Source organism: Pyxicephalus adspersus, chromosome 5 (assembly GCF_032062135.1).
Source record: "Pyxicephalus adspersus chromosome 5, UCB_Pads_2.0, whole genome shotgun sequence".
Taxonomy (NCBI): Eukaryota; Metazoa; Chordata; class Amphibia; order Anura; family Pyxicephalidae; genus Pyxicephalus; species Pyxicephalus adspersus.
The window spans coordinates 671,383-689,252 of NC_092862.1; the positions used below are offsets into that span (position 1 = coordinate 671,383).

At 41.6% G+C, this 17,870-nt stretch overlaps 1 protein-coding gene across 1 annotated transcript in view; it reads right to left on the reverse strand.

Moving 5' to 3' along the window:
* Positions 1 to 15,801, reverse strand: part of LOC140331859 (NACHT, LRR and PYD domains-containing protein 3-like) — a 28,146-nt gene extending 12,345 nt beyond the window's left edge. The window contains exons 1-10 of the mRNA XM_072413193.1: positions 15,732 to 15,801; positions 15,138 to 15,233; positions 13,009 to 13,059; positions 12,789 to 12,949; positions 12,522 to 12,693; positions 11,828 to 11,893; positions 8,140 to 9,820; positions 7,274 to 7,438; positions 3,926 to 4,090; positions 2,215 to 2,379 (exon numbers count right to left, since the gene is read on the reverse strand). Coding sequence (XP_072269294.1) covers positions 2,215 to 2,379; positions 3,926 to 4,090; positions 7,274 to 7,438; positions 8,140 to 9,820; positions 11,828 to 11,893; positions 12,522 to 12,693; positions 12,789 to 12,949; positions 13,009 to 13,059; positions 15,138 to 15,233; positions 15,732 to 15,801 — 2,792 coding nt within the window. The remainder of the gene's footprint in view (positions 1 to 2,214; positions 2,380 to 3,925; positions 4,091 to 7,273; positions 7,439 to 8,139; positions 9,821 to 11,827; positions 11,894 to 12,521; positions 12,694 to 12,788; positions 12,950 to 13,008; positions 13,060 to 15,137; positions 15,234 to 15,731) is intronic.
* Positions 15,802 to 17,870: the final 2,069 nt, after the last annotated feature.

Below are 17,870 nucleotides of genomic sequence, written 5' to 3' on the forward strand. Positions count from 1 at the left end.
ACCAGGATGGTGGGAGGACCTCTCCTGCTCACCCAATCGACTATGAAACCAGGATGGTGGGAGGTCACTTCCTGCTCACCCAATCACCTATGGAACCAGGATGGTGGGAGGACCTCTCCTGCTCACCCAATGGACTATGAAACCAGGATGGTGGGAGGTCACTTCCTGCTCACCTAATGACATGTTGAACCAGGATGGTGGGAGGACCTCTCCTGCTCACCCAATCACTTATGGAACCAGGATGGTGGGAGGTCACTTCCTGCTCACCTAATGACATATGGAACCAGGATGGTGGGAGGACCTCTCCTGCAACCCCAATCACCTATGGAACCAGGATGGTGGGAGGACCTCTCCTGCTCACCCAATCACCTATGGAACCAGGATGGTGGGAGGTCACTTCCTGCTTACCTAATGACATATGGAACCAGGATGGTGGGAGGACCTCTCCTGCTACCCCAATCACCTATGGAACCAGGATGGTGGGAGGATCTCTCCTGCTACCACAATCTCCTATTGAACCAGGATGGTGGGAGGTCACTTCCTGCTCACCCAATCACCTATAGAACCAGGATGGTGGGAGGACCTCTCCTGCTACCCCAATCACTTATGGAACCATTATGGTGGGAGGTCACTTCCTGCTCACCTAATGACATATGGAACCAGGATGGTGGGAGGACCTCTCCTGCTCACCCAATCGACTATGAAACCAGGATGGTGGGAGGTCACTTCCTGCTCACCCAATCACCTATGGAAACAGGATGGTGGGAGGACCTCTCCTGCTACCCCAATCACCTATGGAACCAGGATGGTGGGAGGTCTCCTCTTGCCACTAGGTGGCAGAATGAGTCACTGTTTTATTAGGACATCTGTCCATGAATTTCAGATAAATTGAAGAATTTAGGAACACAGCCCTATGATCACTCCTATTTGCTGTCTTTGAATCTTCCATACTCGGATTTATCTCAGATATCTTCTTTTTCCTAGATTTTCCTGTCTTGTGTAGATTTTTGAACAGTTTTGAAATTTCTGTTACCATTTAGCTGAGTAATCTTTTTTTTATATTTGATACTCTTTTTTTGGTTACTGATCGTACACAACCCAATGTTATCTTCTATCTAGGGGCAGATATAAGCACACTTACCAATTGTTTGCTTTACTATGACAGAGAAGATCCTGTCTAGCTAGACTATTTGTATCCTCTAAATTCCAGAATCTCTGGTCATTAGAAAAATGAAATAGGTGTTAAAATGACAATGGTGCTGTGGCATTCTGTGTAGCCTAGGTTAACCTTGTTTTACCAGAAATACCAAAATACAAGACATTTACTCATGCCTGGAGTAGAGGTGGTTGGGTAGTTCTAGTCAATCCTGACAAAGTTTTAGCTTTTCTGATCTTTCCAAGTTTTAAATATCACTCACATGGGGAAAAATCATTTAATGCCACATGGTTGCAATAATCTGCCTGTCCTCCGGGGGGCAGAAATCAGTACAGTGACAAAGGGCACCATGCTGCCCAAAGTTCCTATAAGTGGCAACAGAAACACTTCTTGTGAATTGGCATAATAAACCTTTTATTAAAGAAAAAATCTGAATTCTGGATTTTATAATTCTGTAGTTCTGCCGATTTTATAGTTAACTGATCTCCATTGTTCTGGGGAGATGAAGGAGCTCACGGAGGGATCAGCGTGAGTTTATGTGGTAAAGGAAGGAATTAATACCAGAGCCTTGAGGGTCATCTACAGTTTTATATCGGTGAGAGTAGTAAACTATAAGCTATTTTAGTAGTAGGTGAAGGAATGTCGCTATTTCTAAAAAGCTGAATAGTGAAAGATAGTAATGTGTATAAATAGCTGATGTGTGAGATCACTAATATCTAATAGATTCACAATAATGTAGAGATCACCCACCACTGAATAGTGATGGTCCTGTCATTTCATAGAATGTTTGTGTTTGGCACTGATCGCAGTATGTATGATCACCGATTCATCTATTTTACTACATACCAGACTAATGGGAATATAAGAATTAAATAATGTCTCAGAAAAAGATTAATTTATGTCTGAGAAAAGTGTGATCAGATCCAGGAATAAGATACCAGTCTGGGATTGGCAATTTATAGTCAGAAAGGAGATCTGATATGAATACATTATGGAATGATTATATTTCTATATTTAGGATCGTGTCCCAGAATATTATCTCACTCAGTTATACTCACTGTAATTCCTCTATCCAGCTTGTTGTCACAGCTTCCATCAGATCCCTGAAATGAGGACCCCTCAGATTATTCCCGGACAGGCTCAGTGTCCTCAGTGTCCGGTTATTTCTTATTCCCGATGCCAGGTCCGGGCAGGAATTGTCTGTTAGGTGATTATTATCCAAACTGTAGAAGAATAGAAATATGTTACCAGAAGATTATGAATTTCCCCCGTAGAATGAATTGAACTATTCTCCACATGAATGGAGATCATTTCTCTTTATTGGAATAATATTTCTCTGATCACTTTATAAAACTCCAGTAATATGAAATTATAAGGATTTATGTGTAGAGAAGATGATATCCACACCATACACAGGACGACCACAGAATACCACTGACATGACTCGTATTGTGCTATAATCTCCTTGTGTATGCTAATGATTGGATGGGGTGATTTTTATCTGATATTCTGGTAATTTTTGTGTAGATCCTGTTAATGGTGTACTAGGCCAGCGGCAACCAACCTGTGGTCCATGAGAACATTCTGGCTCTGGTGCACCCCCAAACGGGATCAGAAGGACCCAGCTGAGGGGGGGGCGCGCACCAGCCAGAGCCACGGACGATGCCTCCTGTACAGATCCCAGGCTCAGGGAAGTGGGCGGGTTGTGACTCTGGACACAACCCGCCCACTTTGCCAACAGACTTTGATTTGTGATGGGGAGGGTTTTGGTATCATGACATCACTAAAGGGAAAGTTTAAGTTTAAGTGACACCCAGCTCCACACGTATGCACGGTTCAGAGCTGGGAAACCGAGTGGTCCGCCAGTCAGAAAAGGTTGGCGACCACTGTACTAAGCTGTGTCACAGTCTACCAAAGCAATATTATTAATCTGGAGCAATGTGGCCACTAGATGTCACTCTCCAGGATTGTTTCCTGCTATTGTATACTTGTAAATGTTAATAACCTGTTATCATAGAGTTCAGGTATAGATAGCATTTCCTGTCTGTGCTAGCTGGGTGAGATACCCCAGACTGGAGGACTATGAGTGATATATAAGGAGGATTCCAGGAAGTAATGTCAGAATTAGAGCACATGGCCTCCTATACGGAAATGCTTGCTGCAGGTGGACTTTACAGGATCTCCCAGACCAGAGGAAGAAACTAACAGACAAGTGTGCCATATTCTTCCAGGGGGATTATTGATGCCCATGTCTTCTGTGTTCTAATTGTGTCTGGATATATCTAACCCCTTTGTTAGTATTATCTGCACAGTGCTGAGCAGATACAGGTCTGTGTAATTGTGTGAATGTGAAGTGATTCAGAGAGCCAGCGTGGATCCCAGGCTGGAGAGAGAGCCAGCGCGGATGGCAGGCTGAAGAGAGAGCCAGCGTGGGTTCCAGGAAAGCCAAACATTTCTACAAAGTTGTGAGGTAACAGTACTGATATAGTGTATGTGTTAGGAAGAAAGGGCACCTAATCGAGGGAACCAGAGACCCAGCTGGGCTACTGTTTATTGTTTTTGTTGTTAAGCTGTGGAGTATGCTGTAACACTTGCCTAAACAAATAAAAACTGCTGTTATTTTGAACTTTTGGAGTCTGCTGCCTCTAATCTGCCCTGTAAGCATCCCATTAACATGAGCAACCCCCAGTGATCTACTATAGTAATGATTATATTTCTATATTTTGGATATTGTCCCAGAATATTATTATCTCACTCAGTTATACTCACCGTAATTCCTCTATCCGGCTTGTTGTCACAGCTTCCATCAGATCCTTGAAATAAGGACCCTCCAGATTATTCCAGGACAGGCTCAGTGTCCTCAGTGTCCGGTTATTTCTTATTCCAGATGCCAGGTCCGGGCAGGAACTGTCTGTTAGGTGATTATTATCCAAACTGTGGAAGAATAGAAATATGTTACCAGAAGAATATGAATTTCTCCCCAGGAATAAATGGAACCGTTCTCTACATAAATGCAGCTCATTTCTCTTTATTAGAATCATTAGCCATAAATATAATTTTATAAGGAAAATCCTACAACAACCAAAATATTTCTACACATGGGGATTTTTAGGTGCCTCACATTTCTATATGTATTAGCACTTTTTTTTTCTAAAAGCTTCATTGCAATTTGTACAAAAAATATCCATTACAAACAAGATTTTAATCCAATCACATTTCAGGCAATCAGCCATTTCTGACCATTTATATAAAATGATAACAGTTGTTACATACACCGCTATATAACACATGGTCAAATCTATCATTCTTTCCATTCGTGATGATTTTCACTCTTTGGCTTCCTCAGGAGAACATTTTAATGAGTTCTCATGTTTTACTCTGAACGTAAATACATTTCAAATTATAATAATTAATAATATCTATCAGTATAACAGATCCCCTGAAAATAGTAGAGAGCCTTTACTAACTTGTTTACAAATGCCATTCTCAAGAAAATACATTTCAACATTTTAACGTCCTTATAATAGCCAATCATCTAAAGACAGAAGAAAGTTGTATGTTTCACACAGGATAATGTGTTGGGGCCACCATTCTGACACCCCAATATTCCCATACATGTATAAAGACGATGAGATCCCCACCATACACAGGAAGACCACAGAATACCAATGGCATGACTCGTATTGTGCTATAATCTCCTTGTGTATAGAGCATGGATCATAACCACAGACAGTTTGAGGACGGAATCAGTATTATTATTATTATTAATAATAAACAGGATTTATATAGCGCCAACATATTACGCAGCGCTGTACATTAAATAGGGATTGCAAATGACAGACTAATACAGACAGTGATACAGGAGGAGAGGACCCTGCCCCGAAGAGCTTACAATCTAGTAGGTGGGGGAATTTCACACACAAAGGATGTGAGATATGTAGTGTGGGAAGTAGTGATGGTTTCAAATGACAGAAGAAGCCGGGTAGGCAAGTTTGAAAAAATGGGTTTTGAGTGCTCTTTTAAATGAGCAGAAAGTAGGAGCAAGCCGAATAGGACGAGGAGACCATTCCAGAGAGTTGGAGCAGCTCTAGAGAAGTCTTGTATCCGTGCGTGTGATGAGGTTATGAGTGAGGAAGTCATTAGTAGGTCATTGGAGGAGCAGAGAGAGCGGCAGGGGGAGTATTTTTTAACCATGTCAGAGATGTAAGTGGGACAATAACTGTGGAGGGATTTGAAGGCAAAGCACAGGAGATGAATTTGATTCTAAGGTGAAATGGAAGCCAATGGAGAGAACTACAAAGAGATGCAGCGGAGGAGGAGCGGAGGGAAGGATGGATGAGTCTGGCTGCAGCATTCATAATAGATTGTAGAGGAGAGAGTCGGGTTAGTGGAATACCAGAGAGGGGGAGGTTACAGTAGTCCAGACAAGAGATGATAAGAGCATGTACAAGGAGTTTGGTGGTCTCAGGGGACAGGTAGGGGCGGATTTTGGAGTATGACTAGTGATTGGATGTGGTGATAATTAGCTGCTAAAAAAAAAAAAATATCTGTCAGAATGAGTTCTGTACACATAGGGAGCAATAAAGAGATCCTGTGTAGCCCATTATATACTAAGCTGTTTCACAGACTACCAATACAATAGTAATAATCTGGAGCAATGTGGCCACTAGATGTCACTCTCCAGGATTGTTTCCAGCTATTGTATACTTGTAAATGTTAATTACCTGTTATCATAGAGTTTGTGTATAGATAGGATTTCCTGTCTGTGCTAGCTGGGTGAGATACCCCAGACTGGAGGACTATTAGTGATATATAAGGAGGATTCCAAGAAGTAATTAGAGCACATGGCCTCCTATACGGAAATGCTTGCTGCAGGTGGACTTTACCGGATCTCCCAGAGCAGAGGAAGAAACTAACAGACAAGTGTGCCATATTCTTCCAGGGGGATTATGGATGCCCATGTCTTCTGTGTTCTTATTGGGTCTGGATATATCTAACCCCTTTGTTAGTGTTATCTGCACAGTGCCGAGGAGATACAGGTCTGTAATTGTGTGAATGTGAAGTGATTCACCTTGTAATTATACTATTAGGTGAATATATCTGTATTAGTTTACATACAGCTACCAGTACACTGAATAGCTGTAGTCCCCCCTTGGTCTGGGAGCTTAGTTAGAATTAGTACAGAGCTCAATATTCAGAATAGGATGGAGCCAGGTTAGACAACTGATGGCCCATAGGGAGTTCTGGTTGCAGCAGCAGAATAGAGACTCCTTAGGCATAGATTTGCAGAGTACATAGGCTGATCGCTGACTTCTTCAGAGACAAGCTTCTCTTCAAGCTGATTCAGCGTCTGTTGGAGGATCTCCCCATCACCACCATCCTGACAACTACACCAGGACTCTTGTTGGGTTAATTTGTTCATATACTATTCCTGTGTGTTGATTAACATTTACTATATAAACATATTGTTATTTCTATTCTGTGTGTACAGATATCTTAATGCCGTTATGGTACGTTAGTTCCTCTGCTCCCGGACATCTCAGAATACTGGTTAATTCCCAGGAAAGGTATCCCGCCTGCTCTCAGAGGACCTATCCTGAGTACAGGCACTGCCAAACCATTATCAAATCCACTATTCCCCATAGCAAGGCTTTATATCTCCCCGAATCCTACAGGATTAGCGCTATAGACTGTTTGGAGGGGGTCATCTCTCCTCCCCCCCCAAAAAAAAAAATACAAAGCTACACCCACAACACTGAATAGCAGATGTTCAGTAATGTAAAGATCTTCTTACACCAAACAACAGATACACATAGGAGATTCCCAGCACTGAATAGCGATGGTCCTGCCAGTTCTCAGGATGTTTGTATTTGGCACCGAATTCAGTAAGATCAGATTCCCCTGTGTATGATAATTTCATCTATTTTACTACATACCATGTAGCGTATGACATCATGCCTGACAAGAGTGCAATCAGATCCAGGAATAAGATACCGGTCTGGGATTGGCAATTTATAGTCAGAAAGGAGATCTGATATGAATACATTATGGAATTATTATATTGCTATATTTAGGATATTGTCCCAGAATATTATTATCTCACTCAGTTATACTCACTGTAATTCCTCTATCCGGCTTGTTGTCACAGCTTCCATCAGATCCCTGAAATGAGGACCCCTCAGATTATTCCAGGACAGGATCAGTGTCCTCAGTGTCTGGTTATTTCTTATTCCAGATGCCAGGTCAGGGCAGGAACTGTCTGTTAGGTGATTATTATCCAACCTGTAAAAGAAGAGAAGAATGTTACCAGAAGAATATGAATTTATATATATTATTATTATTTTTTTTTTGTTTAAGGAAAATCCTTTAGCAACCAAAATATTTCTGCACATGGGGATTTTTTAGGTGACTCATTCTTCTAAATGTATTAGCACACATTTTTGTAAAAGCTTTATCTTTATTGCAAATTAGTCAGAAAGTAAATTGTGTGTTTCTAGAGCATCCGAGATAGTAAACTGGTTGGTGTTGACCATAATGTTAGTTTCTAAATAAATAAATATAGGGTAAGATTATCTGAAGTGATATGTATATATGCACATTTCATAGTGCTGTGTTTTCAATCTCTTCCTTTGTTATGATAAATGTTTGTATACCATGTTGGGTGCAAAGGATAGATGTGTTTCTTGGGATTGTAGGATCTATCACATACTGGGCCTGATCAAAGCTCTCCAAGACTGGAGAAGATAGACTTTGCTTATGGGTGAACCTGGCAATTGCGCAAACCTGGAATGGATCAGCTCCAGGATTTAAAACATTTGCCAAAAAATAGAAAATTATTTTACCAAATTCCTCGCAGGCTTGTTACATCATCCAAGTAATCCCATGATAGTCTGTCTTCCCCAGACATGAAGAGCTTTAATAAATCAGCCCCAATATTTTCAATGTCCAACACAGAAACGTGATTATCCGTATTCAGCTCTTACCTCAGTTTGTTCATGGCGTGTAAAGCCGGAATAAGTTTCCTCAATCCTTCATTCTGAATATGACAGAACATCAGATTTACATCTACTAACTCTCTACAGGACTGAAGGATGGAAGACAGCACAGAGCAATCCAGAAGGGTGAGGGAAATAAAAAAAAGGTGAAGATTTGACCCAATACATTGTGACACCAGAGCCGCATTTCTGCTCTCATGGAGATAGTAGAATGCATAAAGAAGTTTTCTCTTGTCAGTCCTCTGTTGTATAATTTTCTGCATCCAGGAGGTGACATGACTGGCAGCCTGAGCAGACAATTCTCCAATGTGAGACTCTAACAGGAATCTAGTGGAAGAGTCTGAGAGACCGCAGAGGAAACAGAGAAATATTTCAGCACGGCCATTATTGTAAGATTCAGCAGCATGAAGTGTTTTCTGTAATCTATCGGTATTATAGTCTATAAAATGAGCTAAAGCAGCAAAGAAATCCTGAAGAGTGAGATGGAAGAAGGTGAAATCCACATCAGGAGGCTTACCAGATTCCACCACGCAATATGGAAAGAGATAATTATCATTTCTCACACTGAATGAGTCCAGGTGATGCTTATTAAATACCGTTATGTTATTCATGACTCCATGTTCTGCCATCCATCCAATAGATGTCAGCAGGTCCCGGGCAGTGTGATCATGGTCTTTATTCTGGCTGTGATTGGCTAGAACATTGGAGACAAAAGTCACAAAAAGTTGTGTCATAGATTTGGGCAACGATTCCATCAGCTGATCGGTGTTTGGTGGTTGGGCTTTGAAGCACACTGACAACACTGTACAGACAATCCAGCAGAATGACGGGATGTAACAGAAAGTGTACAGCATGTCATTCTCCTTCACATAATGAAAAGCCTTTTCTGATAATTCCTCATTTCCAAAGAAGTTATTGAAGAAGATCCGTCTGTCTTCCTGGAGAAATCCCATGATGTCAGCTATTCTCTGGAAGACACGGATATCAACTGATGCCAGTCTGTTTGGTCTGCTGGTTACCAGTACAGAGCAACCCTTAAGAAGACTCTGCCCCACCAAACAGACCACAATCGCACGGATATCTGATCTCTGTTTTGGATTGGAGAATTCCCTTGATCTGAAATGCATTTGGTGAATACTTTCATCTAAACCATCAAACATAAACAGAAGTCTCTCTGGATCTTGTAGAATGTTTCCAATCTGGCTCTCCAGATAGGGATATTGTTGAAGAATCATATCCTCCAAGCTGACCTCTCCCAGCCTTTTCAGGTCCCGGAATCTGAAGGTGAAGACAAAAGCAAATCTCTGGTAGAGTTTTCCAGTCACCCAATCGTAGACAAAATTCTGCATCAGGGTGGTCTTGCCAATTCCTGGCACTCCGCTCACCATTACTGGATGTGGGACACATCGTGTCTGGTGCATCCAGCGGAACAACCTATTGGGGGAAATGTGTTCCAGCCTAGTTTGTGTTTCCTTCAAGTATTCGTCATGTTTTGCCCCACTTTGGATTAGTTCATTCTGAGGATGGGAACTGAACTGATTGGATGAGACTACAACCAGGTTTACATAACGTTCACTAATGAGGAATTGTTCCAGAGGTTCCCCAGTCCCCGGGGTTTTGTGCTCAGCTAAAATCTCCGTTAGATGCTGTTTGTGCTTTTCTTGAATTTCTAAAAAAAACAAAAAAAATATTAAGATATATTTGTATTTTGACTCAGGCAAATACAAGCCTGACAATGTTATGTGTGGCATTAATATATGTCATAGTCCAGCAATAAATAAGTTAACTAGGAATCACTAATTTCCATTGCAAAGGAAATTAAGGGCTACACTGAAAATAATGCTTTTCCCACTTACCTCTTCCTTGCTAAACTGCAGGTGTCTCTCTCCTGGGCATGCAGGCAGCTCTGACACTGGGTGAGCAGACACTGACAAAGTTTTTTTAGCAGCCCTTTTTTAATTAATAAAAAGTGTGGGGTAGTGTTGGGTGTAGGGTAGGGTGTATAAAAAGAAGCAAATTTAATGAATTGCTTGAGATTATTCATTTGCATGGAAAATGCAAGATAAGTTTGCATTTTCAATACACACAGTGAGAATTCAAATTTATCTGTGCATTTTCCATGCAAAGGAATACCCTCAAGCAATTTTAAAGCCAAAGTAAACGCCACTTTTTTTTTTTTAATGATCGGCAAGTGTGCTGTGCATATAGTATTGTTCTTTCATGTTTTTTATACAATAAATACGTTTTGAGCAGTGTGCATAAGAATCTTCTCCTGTTTTTTTTCAAACTATAGTACGGCCCCCCGACAGTCTGAGGGACCATGAACTGGCCCCCTGTTTAAAAAGTTTGAGGACCCCTGGCTTAGACTATGCTCCTTGGTCCTTCTCAGGCCTCACACCATTTCTTTGAAAGCCGTAGTGCCCCCTAGAGGTCCTGTCTCTCCATATGCTTTAGCCTCTATTTGAGTCAATGGAATTATACAGTATCAAAAAGAACTAAATGTCTGATAAGGATCTGTTCACAGTAGACGGTGATTATGCAGAGCCTTGTTGGAAATTAGTCTGTTCGCTTGTGTGAAATAGTTCTGTGCAAGGGATAACTCACTTAGCCTAATGAATGTGGTTAAAGCTCACTTTGCAAAGAATACCCAATTACATGCAAGGAAATCTTAAAAAAAAAAAAAAAAAAAAGTTTTATCCTGTTAGTTTAGGTCAGCAGTGCACAGGTGGAGGCTATACCTTTATTTTGACCCTAAAAATGTATACCCAAGATCTGATATCCTATCACTGTTGTATCTAAGTGGTCCATTTACTGATTAGGCGGTGATCTTCATGTGTTCACCTTACTCTGCTGTGTTGGAATATTATATACACATATAACCACATGTGATTTAATACCACAGTTGGCCACCGTTTGTCTTTTAAACAGTTGGAAGAAATAGCATATGGACGTGACCTACATCACATTGCAAAACTTGTAAATCAGCTAATCATTTTGTTCAGATGAAAACACACACAAAAAAAAAAAAACACTGACCAATGGCAATTAAAGTGCAAGACAACTAGAGTTTACCGGCAGGACTGCTCCCATAACTGTAATGTTAAGTTTGAGTGGAATGTTTATGGACCAATTGGGAGTGGCCACAAAACTTTCCTGATAAAAAGTTTCCATCGGAGATGAAAAAGGCATTTAAGGTGACTCAAGAGGACAAGGACTCTACAGCCAGGATAAGCTGGAAAGAACTCCACCAGGCTGACACGGGATCACTGTGAAGCTTCAACAGAGAAAGACTCAAAATCAAGTGCCCGCTTTCCACTGCGATCACTTAACATTCAAGTATTGTTCACAGAAAAAAATCTGAAGCTAAGTAACTTTTAGTTTGTCATTTTGTATTTATTGTCAGTGATCACTCACTTGAAGTATTAGATAACGTGTGTGTATGCAAAGTTTGATCTCTGCATGTTGGCTTCTGTCTCTGAATCATTTGTATATGCACCATTTACTGCTGAGTGAAAACATAAAAACTACAAAACAAGCCGAGTTCCTTGGGGAAAAAGATTAACAGTTAGATATCGATGTATATGGGAGTACATATCCAGCACTCCAAGCTTTACTTATTATATCTGACATTTACATACATACATTTTATCTGATTCTGTACAATGTATTTTTTTACCTTTCAGCTCTGGAGTCAGTATGTGTCCATGTTCATCCAGCAAAATCTGTTCTACCAGACCCTCACCTATAGATAGAAATATAAAATGATTGAGGCTGACCTTCATATACAGCAAGCTACACATTATACACACACATGTCTAAATAGCAGCATATAACTAATATTATGTTACATTTACCATATCAGTGTAAATCACTTACCATTCTGATCGTATACAGTATAGGGAAAATTCAGGAATAATCTGTTATCTGAATGTTTTAATATATATCATTGCTATTTACACTATTTTGTAAATTCATGCTTTTAAAAGGTACATCTTCATTTCAGTTTTGCAGTTTTCTAAAACTGAATAAAATCCCTTGAAGGTGGCTTCTGTGTCATGAACATCATTTTTACATGGCTCAGTACCCGCTGAGTGTGCGCATTGTTGGTGACAGTTAGGAGATGGGACACGCTGCATTGGAGGAAAGTAATGCGGTCATATGGATACACTCCATAGAATAGAGAAGAGTAGAAATATGTCTGTGGAATTCAATAAACCACACAGAGAGAACAAGAGAGGAATCTTCTTCATAGAGAAAGAAAAACATGACAGTGGAGAGGACCATTGGAAATTTACACGTCACAAAACACATTACACATGAAATAATTGGTGTCAATTTATTATCACAGAATTTACACAATGTTCTGTTACCTCTCTGGCTGATCTCTCCCAGAACCGCCAGTAAATTAGGATGAGGATGATCTCTCCGTAGTGCACAGAGACATTCCCAGAGCCCAATCACAGCTTCTCTCCCCAGATCCTGAATATCTTGTAATAAGATGCGAGAGAAGGAAGTCGGGTCTTTTTCCATTGTCTGATATTTCTAGAAAATATATTTTATTATTTTTCATTATGAACCATTGAATTTTTATATTGATGTTTCTACCTAAAATGTAAAAATGTATTTGATTGTCCCACCTCTATATTTAACACATTCCGAGAGTTTAGCTCTCCCAGGACGGTGAGAGGGTCCAAATTCTCCAGGATGAGGGTCAGATCATCTCTGTAATACTCGTATATGATCCTCAGGGATGAGTCTGGGTATGCATGGAGCTGACTGCGGAACCTCTCAATGTCATCTACAGAAAGACAGAGAAATATTTACAGCTCTGAGCACTGAATTTAGGAGCCCACTTACCTCCCTGCCCTTTCCTTCTGGGTAGGAAAAGAAATATTATCTTCTTCAGGGCTAAGTGAAACATCATATACAGGTGAAAATCAATTTATACTTATTTTTTTTGTTTTTAACATCCTAAGTGTTCATTCATTTCATAAACCTACCGTTTTTTTTTGCTGTATAAGATGCACTTTTTCTTCCCCAAAACGGGGGGGGGGGGGGAGTTAGTGCGTCTTATACAACAAATGTGTTATAAAATAATATACAGTATTTTCCGGCGTACAAGACGACTTTTTAACCCCGAAAAATCCCGAAAAATGACAAAGTCAGGGGTCGTCTTGTACGCCGAGTACCAGTACTTACCTGCAGCGCCCGGTGTCCTCGCGAGTCCCCTCTCTGGTCTGGTGTCCCTGCGAGTCTTCCTGTGCCTCCTTCTGTCTTCCTGCTTTTCAGCTTACACGAGTCCTCCTGGGCAGGCTCGCGTTGCTTCACAGCAGGACTCGTGTAAGCTGAAAAGCAGGACGTGAGCCTGGATCGGCTCTCCAGCGGAGAGCCTGGATCGGATCGGCTCTCCAGCGGAGAGCCTGGATCGGATCGGCTCTCCAGCGGAGAGCCTGGATCGGATCGGCTCTCCAGCGGACAGCCTGGATCGGATCGGCTCTCCAGCGGACAGCCTGGATCGGATCGGCTCTCCAGTGGAACACGCCCATTCATTAAAGGAACGTGCCCATTCATTACTTAGAACTAGTAGTGTACAGTTCTTTCTGCCTCTCAGTTCTCACACAATAGTGAGATCTGACAGGCAGAATGAACAGTACAATACTGGGCATATAACACGACCCCCAAATGATTGGTTAGAGTGGGGGGTCGTCTTATACGCCCAGTCGCCTTATACACCGGAAAATACGGTACTCACCCGATACCCGGATCCTGCGTGTGTCTCTGGCTGCAGCAGCGTGTGTTTCTTCTCTCCTCTGCCAGCATCGTGTCTCCTGTCTGTAAAGCAGAGCGAAAGAAGGCGGCACAGCGCCACCTGCTGTTTCCTGTCCTAACTGCCATACAGTGGAAAAAAAGCACAGTCATCAGAAGGGGAATTTGAATGACAGAGTGATCAGAAGGGAATTTTAAATGACACAGAGTGATCAGAAAGGGAATTTGAAAGGCACAGAGTGATCAGAAAGGGAATTTGAATGGCTCATGAGTGATCAGAAGGGGAATAATCTTTCAGAATCTTTTTTTTCTAGATTTTCCTCCTTTAAAATTGGGTGCGTCTTATATTCCGGAGCGTCTTATACGGCGAAAAATATGGTATATAGACCGTATACTGTATGTGATATTGTAGCCCCGAGGAAGGGGCATTTTTTAAATCCTAAAAAACTTTTAGGATCTCTAGTCCTATGCTTTCACACAGAGCATGGCAGACCTCACACTGCATGATGGGCGGATATATTAGAAGACTCCTGCAGCCAGCAGATCACAAGGCCAGTGTTTCCTCCTATCAGCAGCGTTCCTGACAATTGGCATCAAGAGATCTACCATATACACAGCCCTATTCCCACCTCTGCAGTCCCCCCAGGACAAAAGCTACAAATACACACAACAGGGGCAAAGCTGCTGAGCAATACCCTGTGCACACCCCATTGCTCCCCTATCATGGTGACTACACGTAGGGTCTGTAGTACTGATGCAGGGCTCTGTCTGTATCTTCTCTGTATCAGCTACACAGAGGCCAGACATCCACCAGGTCAGAAGATACGACTCCACAAGCACTGCGACTATTGCTGGAACTTGTGGTTCCCCCCTGCTGGATCTTACTAAAATCCGAGGAAACTTGTGGCAGTGAATGGAACTGAGGAGTAAACAAAACTGACTGCTGGGAAGTTATTGTGGCATCAGATTACCATGAGGTGCCCCCAGAACTTTGTTCCAGTTTGCATTAATCCAGGCTGTTTACTTTGTATCTAAATATATATATATCTGCAATATACTTCTTGCCTGTTGGACCATGCCATTGGTCTCTCTGTGCTCCCTGACCCTTCCCCCAGCAGTTTTGGTGACAATAATATTTTCAGTTGATTTGCCGTAACTTGACAAGTTGATAGGCAGCTTCAAAAATAAAGTTTACTCCAAGCTTTAACTACAATACTTACCGAGTTGTCTTTCATTCATCCAGCTCCGATAGGAGGAAGCGGAGCTCTCCCATAGTTCTCTTCCAAACTCTTTCTTGGGCACAGTTTTAGCCTTCACTGGAACATGAAAGGGATGAAATATATCAATAACTATGGAATTATCTGCCATGTGCCTTGTATTACCTCCTTCTAACACACATGCATGGGGATCTGGTGATTGGACCCCTAAACCAGTTCACTGAGAAGGCCAACCAAGTCAAATAAATGATACAAATCCCTCTTCCCAGAACCCTCTCCGGGGCACTAGGAATGCTAACAGTCACAGATATCAATATGACAGAGCAAAGGGCTTCACATACTAAGACATTTCTTCAGTCTTTTCTTATTATATGCACACTTATTGGAATTGCACACTTTTCATAAATTACATTATACTGATCACATTCACATAGAAGTGTAAAACAGGTGAACAAGCTGTGTCTATCTAGTAATGTTTGTAAGCAAAATACACATAAACTTTACCAGTAAGAAAAACTATGAATCGTGAATAAATAAATGAATCTTAGTTGAAATCACATCATAGAAATGAATAAACAATGCATGATTGCTAATTACCAGCAGTGTCAGCTCCAGTCTTGTGGTCCACGATTTTCTGCCGTTTTGCAGTTCCTACCCATGGATCCATTTTGATCAGTTGCTGTGACTGAAATCACTGCCAAACCTAGAAACACCGACACCATCATTATTGGGTTTTTACAATATTTCCAACCTTTACTTCTTAGCCCACATTACTTTGTAAGAAACTTTAGAAAGCTGAATGTTTCATGAGTTTCTCCATTGAGAGTTCATCTGCAGTTCAGTTCCCACGGTCACCGGGCTGATAAGTACAGCCCGGTGACCGTGGTAACTTTGCTGTCACAGCTGATTGGAGGAGACACGCGAGTGCTTCCAATCAGCTATGACTGCAGATGAACTGCAGTTCTGTATGTGTGCTTGGATAGAGATTCTCAATCCAAGAACACATACTACAGTTACGCTGGGGCTGCAAGAGCAATCAGGGGAGCAGAGCTGTCAGCTCCGCTCCCGATTGCTCTTGCAGTTCCACACAGTCCTGATTTGGGGTTACCCCCAGACAGCCAGGAATCAGGAGAAGGCGGCCCCACCACCATTACACATCGGGCCCCAGGCCCTAAAAATAACCCCAGGGGCCAATAAAGCAGACCTCAGCAGTGACCTCAGGGTAAGCAGGGCCTTCTAAATAGTAACCTCAGAGAAAAGGTTGCAGCAGTAATCCCCGGACACGAGACCCCAATAAAAACCATGCCATAAAAACCCAAACCTGACACTAATCAATATCAACACAGCAATATCAATCTCTGAATCTTCTGTGCCATTTAATAATTATTTTACCTTACAACCTCTTCTGTCACGGCCTGCAAGGTAGAGGAGACCTCTCCTCTCTCTCTCTCTTAGACCTCTCCCAGCATGCAAAAAGGAAATACCAGCATGTCAACACTTTAACTCTTTGCAGTGCAGAAAAACAGCAGCAATCCTCTTTCATAGTTCTCCCCAGAGCTTTTTAGCCGGTTGCTCCGCCCCGGCTGATTTGAATACCTAGGTTAATATATACCTACCTGTCACACATCTATACCTATGAAACTACTGTCTGCTTCTCCTCTATGTACAACAATTTGTCTGAGGGTGGAGGTACAAAACTAAAAATCTAGGTGCAAGTGGCGGGCACGTTCTCCCCTTACAATCTCATTACTACAGCATCCTTAGAACATAAAACACTCTGCCCATTAAAATGGGTTTCCCTGCCCTGTTACACATTCCTGTCCACTTATCTAACATTCTGAACTTCAATTGGGGAATGGGGAGACGTAAGAAACCAAAAATATAGGTACAAGTGGGGAACATCTGTGACTAACATCCCCTAAATCTTCATCACTATGGCATCATTAGAAAATGAACTCTGCCCACTAAATGTTATTGAGGTTGAAGTGTTGGAAGGTTACAGTCAAGTGTAGCAAGGAAGAGCATTTTCATGGACAGTTTTTTTAATGTTGTAATGATGTCATGGTGATGAAAGGTGATAGCCACATGTGTCTCCCACTTCCACCTATATTTGTGTTTCCCTGCACCTCTTAATTCTAGAGAAATTGGGGTTTGAGGTAAGATGCAGACAGATATGTGTAACAGAGCAGGCAGCAAACTTTGCTAGGTAGAGATTTATGTTCTCATAATGCCATACTAATTACATTTTAGAAAGGTTTAGCCACACGTGTCCCCCCCACTTACACCTACAGTTTCGGTTTCCTATGCCTCCACGTGTACCTAAAAATTTCAAGTTATTACAACGAACGGTTTAGGAGATATGAAGGTTTGAACACAGCGAGTTGTTAGGCTGCAGAATATGACAAGCAGCTTTTACACTCACATAGCGATCACACTGCGCTGCTGATAACATTATTACACACTGCGGATAAACGTCACAGACAGTGTTTATATAGAATATGGACAGTGATAGGAGGGGGTCACTGGCTGTCTTGTCCCCATCTGATATCACATGCATGATGCTATTAAAGCATCTCCATTTATTTGTGTCACATATCCTGAGCTCTGCACTGCTCCTTGTGTGCATGCACCTTCAGAGGATCTCTTATAATGTAAAAAAAAGTGTTCAATCTCATGCATGCGCAGTGCAAGCAGCCCTGGATGTACAAGTGAGCATCAGAGAAAAGGTGGAAGCTG